Below are 9,930 nucleotides of genomic sequence, written 5' to 3'. Positions count from 1 at the left end.
TTTGAGGTGGACATACCATGAGCATGTTCAGGTTCATCATTGATCCATCCACTTTTTTTTTTCCTCCCAAGTAGGGTGATATCTACCACTGAGCCACAAATCCTACATCATTACAAAATCATCCATGGATGAATAAATAAATAAATAAATAAATAAAAATAAAACTTTGCAAAACTAATCACTGTGCCTCATGAAGCAAAGCCAGCCAGTGGCTGCTTTGGATGTATCAACCATAAGCGAAAAACGTTTCCCAGGATATGAACTAAAGAAGAGTATCAAAAGGAGGTTCAGCAAATTTTTAGTTACTTGGTTGACTTTCTTGGAATAATTGACAGTCAGAGACTATCTACATTCTACAATTTTTTTTTAGAGTAGTAACCATGTGATAACAGTGACATAAATTTCTACGGCTTACTTTTGTTAGAACCATATAGTGATGGCATTAATATGCAAAAAATATAAATTACAACAACATACTGTATAAAAGCTATCCAAAAACAGATTACTTCTTCAGACTTTATTACTAAAAGATTTTCCAACAGTGTTGTGAATTGTGTATGATATTTCTGCACGTAATTATATTTTGTGACACTGAAAAGAAAGCATTAGTGCCATGTTGTGGATATAATATAAAGAGAAGTGTGACTTTTTCAGAAAAATGCACACAATGTCTCAATGTATTATGCCATTTTGACAACAAAATTTTGGGGCTAGGTATAAATAAAATTTATGAAAGTTATGAAACAACTTGCTGTTATTTTAAATTTCAAATAAACAGTTACATGTTCATTACAATTTTGTAAATGGTGCACTCTTTTCTGTGCATTTCCATTCTTTGTTAAGAACATTTTTAATACTTATCTCCAGCTCACACACTTTACAATATCGTAAAGAATTTTATTACATATTTACACAGTGGAAAAATATACGTTATGTACAAGATTGAAGAGAATTCTCAAGCCATACAAGAAAAAAGTTTCACACACCGAATGCTGATTATTCACTCATTGCTGCACCCAATACTCTCAACCTTTTGATTACATGTTTTTCACAGAACACTTACTTCGTATAAACAAAACTTTTAAACACAGTTTACCTTCTGTACATGCTAGCAGTAAAACAGATAGTATGAAAAAATGCTGTATGATGTTTATTTAGAAATCAAATATCTTCACATACTGGACCCTGTACTTCTTAAATTATTACCATGGCATATTTTTACAGTATCAAGATTTTAGGTTACTAGGGATCAATAAACAGTTTAGATTTTCGACACTATTATCGTTATGGATTTTATGTATCTTGAAAATAGTATTTTTACATGTGGTACCATTACTGGATCCATACAGTGTAAGAAAATATTTTATCAGATTACAGGCCTAAATTATTTAGACCATTATTTGGCATCCCTGACAGTGTCTTCTGTAAGAAAATGTTAAATATAATAATACACTGTTGTGAAGAAGAGACTGTCAAAGCATAAGGAAATCAGTCATTAGTAAATACCTGATGTTATATACTTAGTGAGACCCAAAAATTATCACAGCAAAGAATTCGATGGTAGTAGATTTTGTAACTTTCACAATGACTTCACTCAAATACATTAAAGAACTGTACCTGCCAATACCTTACATTGTTTAATGGGATGGCAAATTGTACAAAAGAGTGAAATTATATGCTGCACAGGATATTTAAATAAGACACAAGAGTCTCAGAAAAATTCTCCTTTTTCTTTTTAAAAAAAGCACTTTTAAAAAAAAAAACAATTATTTTAAACAAGGAACTACAGAGTTTAAAATGCTGCATAGTACATAAATGATTCAAGTGCTAATATTTTAACAAATTACACCATACTTCTTTCAACAAATTATTATAAATATAGCTTTTTACGGAAGTAACAACCAACAAATTAACAACATTGATTCCACAAATAGTGAACACAGGCATATGTAAAATATCAGTTTATACTTATTTTCACTCAAAATTTCCACTATAACAACAGAACATTGATAGAAGCTATGTAGATATGTATTAGTTGCTTAATAAAGTCTCACTATTCCACAGCCAATATTTTCCATTTCATTTTGGTCTGTTTTGTGAACATACTAACTGTTAACTATAAGAATGAAACTAAAATGCTCTAAACTTTAATATCCAGGAAAGAACACAAATAAAACAGCTAAAATAGTCCAATGCTGCTTCTACACAAGAAAGACTTCTTTCTGCTATGCTGTCTATAGATGTGCAATCACATAACATCAGTTAAAGATCATTAAAATATGTACATATGAAAATACTGTTCTGGAAGCTCATCATTTTGTTATTATTTTAAGTAAGGTTAAGAAAGATAGGTTATAAAATTTAAAATCTTATTCTCAAATGAAAATATTTGATATTTCACTAAATATTCAGGATATTTCACTGAGAGTCCCTAAAAGAGCAGTAAAATGAGTAAAAATGTTAGAAACAAATATTTATTTGTTGGAGTCTGGGAATGGAGAATAATTCTTTGGAGTGGAGAAAAAAACTGAAATTTCTGACAATGCATACGTCTACAGTGACTGAACATTCCTGTAAACATCTGACAACCTATTATTTCATTCAGGTTATTAGTCTGTTACTGGATCCAAAATCTATAAATAATTGACTTGGTCATACCATGATTCAGATTTCCCTGAAATGTTGAAAGAAATGTTCCTTTTTATTTTCAACTCAATTTTGTATGTACTAAAAATTCACATTTTCTGTTTATCAAAAGCAGGGACTTATGCAATGTTTATTGCCTTTCCCAATAACATCTCACTGCTTTAACTTTCTAACAATAAGTAGAATGTTTTTAACCTTTTTAAATTTCTTAGTTGCAGCTCACATTGTCAGACTTTTAGTCACAGTAAAATTAAACATGTTATTGTTATTTATTCTGAACATAAATAATTTATAATCTATCTTAAGCATATGTCAACTTTTGCACAATTCTTTTGTGTACTGGTGATTAACTGATATGAGAAGGTTGTGGTACAATAAGTGAGAAATAGCTAGCTTACGCCTAGTTTCATAAATGTCTGCAGTATGCAATTGCTGTTCTTTTAGAAGCAGTAGATGATATTCCACAAGGCAATAGCTATGCAAGGTGTAATGTATGTGCACAGAAGTGTTTTTATGCCATTACAAATAATTTTAATATGCAGCTGATGAAACAATGTACACTGTATTTATTAATGTACCTGTAACTTTCAAGTTCTTAAAATAGTTTGGCACCATATAAAAATAAAAAACAAAAATAAATTTATAATTTCAACATCAGCATGAATCGCACATGTACACAAGGCATTTCACTTATGGCCTTATATATTGCATTCATATTAAATGAGTTCTGTCTCTCATACAATAACAAAAGCATGCAAGAAGCTCAGCTCAGTTTACTGTGCCTTAATGATATTTTACATGTTTTTAATAATATAGTAATCCTTACATACACACATTATCCTAGAAATTCTAGAATGAACACCAAACACTGTGGAAAAATTAGTGTAATTCACTACACACACACACACACACACACACACACACACACACACACACACACACACACACACACACACACACATACATACATACATACATACATACACACACACACACACACAGACAGACCTGTGACAGGAGAAAAACACAGAATTGTTTATCTCCTTCCTTTGGCAACGATTTCATTACTTTGAATTAATAGACCGCCTATACAGAGGTAACACATCTCTACATCCATGTCCCTGTAGCACTGTTCGTTGTTACATTGTTACCAAAGTATGCCTCTTCACAGTCCACACTTTCATGTTGATTGTTATTAGTTGGTCTCTTCAAAATACTCTTTAGTTTTATTTCACCAGATGAAGATCCTGATGAGCTAGGTTGTGCAGTAGATGCGATACTGGAATCTGAATGTAGCTTTGAGGACTGTTTTTCCACAGATAAATTCTTGTTTATTTTCACTTTGGAAACATTAGTTGAAGTATGCAGTTGCTTTTTCCCAATGTTTAATCTCTCCATGACAGCTGCAGCATCAGAAATCTGCAAGGAAAATATTGGATATTAATTTTGTTGCCTGTCATAAGCTACATATAATGTAGGAAACAATTAATCACTTGAATAAGATTAAGAAAAACTGTCTTGGTTTCAGGGGGAACAATACTTTTATTGAGGCATTTCTCCCTTCAGGGGCATCATTAGAAAATTTTAGTATACTGCAGAATTTGGAATTGTCACATCTGATGGGACTTTTGGGTGTACCTTAAAAACACTGGGCTCAGTTGAAAAAGCAGTGATGGCATAGAACCACACTTACAGGTTTTGAAACCCTATAACACAATCTGTACACTAAGCAATGATCCATTCCAATCAAAGTTACAAGTTTTTATGTGTTCGTTTTTAGTGAGACTCAGCATAGCTTCAAATGACTATATTGCGAAGGTTTCACTAATTAATTCTTTGATAATAATACAAGATAAGCCTGGTACCATACTATACATTACAATCATTACCTTCACCTTCATTCAACAGATACACACAACTATCACACATATCATGAGGAAAGTCTGATTGAAATGAGTTATTGTTTAGTATACAGACTGTGCTGCATGGTTTCAGAACCTGTAAGTGTGGTCCTCTGCCAGCACTGCTTTTTCAACTGACCCTGGTGTGTTTAAGGTACACACAATGGTCTCCAGAGATGTGGTAAACACAAATTTTGCAATATATTAAAATTTTCGAACCATACCCGAGAAGGTCAAACACATCAATAAAATTATTATTTCCCCTGCAACCAAGACTGTTCTTCTTTCAAAATACTACCCACAATTGCTATACCAGATGTCATAAACTGGGAAGAACTTTCCTACACAAGTACTGCAATCTGAGTGATATCATGGCTAAGGTGGGTGAAAGAAAGAGATGTTCAGAAAGAGAATAACAGTCAGGGACAGGGTTAGGAAAGATGATGTGAAACATGCAAGTGCATGCAAAAAAACTTGAGGAACACATCTGGAAGTCACAAGGGGAAATGTATTGACAAGTACAAGGCGGAGATAAAGGATCACAATTGAGAGAAAGATGTAAAGGAAGAAAAATATGAATAAGCCAGAGTTTAATAGGAAAGTAACAGTGGAGAGAGAGACTGGCCTGGAGACAGGAGGGAGGAAACAGGTGGAAATGGGAGAAGATTAGAGGCAGATGGAGGACATTGAAGTTACAGGCCTGAGGGATCTGTTACACAGAGGATTTCTATCTGCAGAATAAAGAAAAGCTGACTTTAGGTGAGGAGGTTTGTAAAGCAGCCTTTTAAGTTCACTACATTTTGTTGAGCAGAATGTTTTGTAACCAGGTGGTCCAGTTGGTGCTCATGATTTAGTCGTGCTTATTCATCAGTTTTTTTTGTGTTCTTACTTTGTTGCAAGGAGGCTAATACATCATGCAGATGCTTTACAGGTGGGCCTGCCTCTGAGGGGGAGTGGGTAAAAAAAAATGCAACAGGAGGCCATAGGCAGATTCTTGGGACCCTCAGATTAGGGTTAGAGGATTGAGAGTAAAAGGATCACAGGGATGGACAAGAAGAATATGTTGGTAGAGTGCCCGGTGGCACACTGTTTAGGAAGTGACGGAAGGATAAACTACGCTCATTCAAATGGTTCATTTACCTTTACAGGAAACCCTTTCTATCGAGACAAATTGATAATGTTCAAATGACATGTGATTACAAAAATGTAGTGAACTAATAACTGTTTATTCACAAGAAGATATATCCCATTTGATAGCCCCAATTTCATACTTTCCATTAACCAGTTTATTTAATCTGAAAAGCCATTAACTCAAAAACTATTCATAACTGAAGTTTTAAACCAACCAACAGTACTTTTTTTTATTTGAAATTTTAAGATCTGATGCTATACTTTTATTGCCCTAATTATGCTGAACCAGATAATAAATTTGATTACCTGAGCAAAGTGCTCATTAAGAAATTAAGAAAATTGGGGAGTTGTGAAATTTACATGAAACTATTAAACCACTACATTGTATCATCCAAACAGTACATAAATCTTTATTATTTTTACAGCTGTCGAATATACAGTAAAACAAAACTCTTACTTGATTCAAGAGAATGACACCACTACTAAATTTGATCATTATATCATTATAAAGCAAAATGTAATTACTGGTTTTGTTACTTATCCTTATGCTTATCTATGGACATACCTCCATCAGACAATAAATTGACAGTGTGTGCCTAAGCCATCACCTGGTTCATATCTCTGTCTCAAAGTCTCCAAGTAGCACTCAATATGAAACCATCATGTAGCAACTTGTGTTATATTTTTTGTGAACTTATTCTGAGTTTATGCCTAAGAATCACTCTGTCAACAGATCTGTATCAAAATCTGCATATCAATGGAAAATTTTGCAGTTAAAGTTCATTATCATGTAAATTTCTGAGTGTAAAAACAGCCTGGCTGCAGAAGTCAATGTAGCTTTTTGTGTTGATATACTAGTGATGACCCAGTGACTGACTCCAAGAAATGTTTGTAATTATCTGACTCCTTTCTCCTAGTTATTGGTAAAGACTTTTCAGAGGTTATGGGAAGATAAGAGAGGACTTCAATACGGGACTGTGTTTTGAACAAACTGCCACTGTCTAGAACCTATTATGCGCACTTACTAAAGTGGTTCGTTGGCGTTATTTTCTTTGAGAAAACTGAACTGATCAGATGAGAATTATTAATGATTTTCTTGTTGATCAACTGTTAGCAATACGTAAAGAATAAGAGTTAGCTAGTCATCACCAAAGTGAGTCTTAATATAAATAACAAACCTATATGAGTAGTGTTGCATCAGTTACTGAACTTTGAGACCATAAAATAAAACGGTTCCAGAGTACAAGACTTCAATTCATCATGTGCCACTGAAGATTTGCTGTGAGACTAACAGGTTAATACCACATTATGCTGTTCTTGTAGACCTATCATACAGCAGCCTTCCTCAGTTGATGGTGGAACTACTGATTTTTCAATGATAATACAATTTTTAATGTCCTCCATATGCTGTCAAGTTGTTTATACAAGATAAACTTTATTGCATTGTGTAACACATTACATTACTAGCCTGTGGCTATTTTGAAATGTAGTTATGTCAGTGATATGTGTTTCATATTCAAAAACTGTTTAATGTTATGTAGGAACAGAGACTTGTTCTCACACACACATGTCGGAAATCTGCATATGTAGTCTTGCACATCATGTACTGCATGCAGGAACACAATTTGTAACATGTCATTGCGTAACTAAATTGCTGTTAACAAATAGTTTCTAATTCCTTGCATAATGTATTTATGTCTTTGTAAGCTAAAGGGCTTATTGTGCTGCTAAATACATTAAGTAAGGACTTAGAAGCCACTTGTTAACAGCAATTTAGTCATATGATGTGTTTCAAAATATGCCCCCATATGCAGTATTTGATGTACAAGACTATAGACATCCAGATTTTCAACATGTGTGAGTGGGAACACATCTCTGTTCCCATGTAGAACTAAGTGGTTTTTAAATATAGCACACACATCACTGACACAACTGCCCTTGGAAATGGCCACAGGATAAAACTGGCTAGTAATATAACACATTACATGATGCAATAAAGGTCATGTTGTACATAGAATTTAACAGCCTATGGTACACATTTAAAATGATTTTATCATTAAGAAATCATGTAGAGACTGTTGAAATAGAAATGAAGAGACTAATGGAACTAGTAATTACTCTTCATATTTTAATGGTTTTATCCTTAAGAATCCTTGAACAGAATATTTTGCTAACATTATCTGAAGCCAATTTATCAATTTCATACACACACTTCAAACAACATTTTGGTTTTTATGAGCGTCACTGACATTTGCACGAACTACACACACACACACACACACAATTTTCCAGAATACTGCTGAACAGATGTGTAACAGCTCTAAGAGCAATACCTGGTATTTAATTACGACAGTTAATGTGTTAGTAACATCACATTTATGAGGGGAAATAAGTAACAGTCACTGATAATTGAAATATATTATCACAACACCATATAAATTTCAGACAGTTAATCTAAGCTGAAACAGTTTTTCCACAGATTTCACAGTTGATTGCACAGATGTTAAGAACAATAAATTACAGCTGGAATTACCTGTGTCAAAAAGAGTTGGGAGTCTTCTTTACATGTCTTTAGTAGGTCAATTTGCCCCTTCAGTCTCCGCACATTCACAACAAAATATTCCACAAAAGTATTTAGTCTCTTTCCTGTGGCACCAACCGACACTGCTAACTGTGGGAAATCCTCATAATCTACTTGAATGACATCCAATTTCCTCTCAAGTTCAGCTACCAGGTTATCACTATGCTCTAAAATGTACTGTGAACTTTTAAGTGCTTTCTCCAAAATTACCAGACTTCGGTCAACAAATTCTGGTATGTCCGATCCTTGAACTCTCACCATTTGTAGCTGCAGAAACAAAGAACAATTTTTTAAGTTTCTGGCGTATTTAGCATACCATGTTCTATAATAGTTTCAAATAATAACAATAACAATAATTTATTCTGCATCAACCCCAAAATGATACAATTTCAAGATACAGTGCAAATCATTCTTCCAAATTGGTCAGTAATGACTGTTTATAGAGCTTACTTTCATAAATATGCAAATATAGTATAGTTGCAGGTTTCAGTGCCATTCATATCTCTTTAACATACAAGAAGTACTTAGCAATTTATGAGTTTTTAATATTTTGAATTTTCTGTAGGTTAGAAAAAAAAACTCGCTTTGAAACTATTTCTCCAAAAAAACAACAATGATATTACAATAGCTTTTAGGATACATGCAAGCTTCTAATTGCTTTAAGTTGAGGAACTAGGCTACTCAAGTGAATAAAGTGGGTCTGAGTCACCACTTTTAAAGTTTGTCTTTTAATTTCATTGTAACAACATAGCACAAATTTTGGAGACAATGAGTAGTGCCCACCCACAGTCAATACCATATCTTCACAAAAAAGTCAACTGAAACAGCAAATGAAAAATTGTTGCATTAATTTTGAAATGAAAAATGAAATCAACACACACACACACACACACACACACACACACACACACACACACACACACACACACACACACACACACACACACACACACACACACACACACAGAGAGAGAGAGAGAGAGAGAGAGAGAGAGAGAGAGAGAGAGAGAGAGAGAGAGAGAGAGAGAGAGAGAGATCATTATTCCTTTAATGGAATACTCCCCTACTCTGTCAGCTGATTTGAGCCAAAACGGCAAATCTCAAGTGATCAATTTGTGAAACAAGTGTGCACTTTTAATGTCCAGTACTATTTCCATCTGTATCCAAATGTGTGAGATGCCTTCATGGATTCTGAGGTTAATTCTCAGAAAACAGAGCACTTCCTTACAAGAACATACACACATATGTTGTTTATGTGACATTCAAATACTGACTCAGGTTTTTACTAGGAAATAGTCACAAACTGTGACTGTTTAATAGTAATAAGCTCATTTATTATTTTTCAAAGTCACATTTTGTTACTTTTTCACAGCAGTAAGCTTAGTTTTTATCCCAGTGTTCTATAGCAAACGTGTGTGTGTTACGTTTTGTCTGCAATAACTGAATACAAAAACACACAATTTACTGCTAAATTAACCTTCAACTCTTATATATACTGATAGCTCATATGTTTTCGTGCAGATGCTCTTGATGTTTGGGCATTATGTGCATATTCTTCATAGACATTGTAACAATCAGTTACAGATGATACAAAAAATTGATGTTAAAATTGCCAAGTAATTTGTTTCCAAATAGTTCATGAAGCTTTTTCACAGTTGCTGATTTAAATTG

The 9,930-nt window shown here is 33.6% G+C and overlaps 1 protein-coding gene across 1 annotated transcript in view; it reads right to left on the bottom strand.

Annotated features, from left to right (window-relative positions):
* Positions 1 to 736: 736 nt before the first annotated feature.
* Positions 737 to 9,930, bottom strand: part of LOC126470611 (inactive phospholipase C-like protein 2) — a 725,325-nt gene continuing 716,131 nt past the window's right edge. Inside the window, exons 19-20 of the mRNA XM_050098565.1 lie at positions 8,212 to 8,526; positions 737 to 4,065 (exon numbers count right to left, since the gene is read on the bottom strand). Coding sequence (XP_049954522.1) covers positions 3,754 to 4,065; positions 8,212 to 8,526 — 627 coding nt within the window. The 3' untranslated portion in view covers positions 737 to 3,753. The remainder of the gene's footprint in view (positions 4,066 to 8,211; positions 8,527 to 9,930) is intronic.

This window comes from Schistocerca serialis, chromosome 3, assembly GCF_023864345.2.
Source record: "Schistocerca serialis cubense isolate TAMUIC-IGC-003099 chromosome 3, iqSchSeri2.2, whole genome shotgun sequence".
Taxonomy (NCBI): domain Eukaryota; kingdom Metazoa; phylum Arthropoda; class Insecta; order Orthoptera; family Acrididae; genus Schistocerca; species Schistocerca serialis.
The sequence above is the reverse complement of the archived record's forward strand: the minus strand, read 5'-3'. Positions and strand labels throughout refer to the sequence as shown.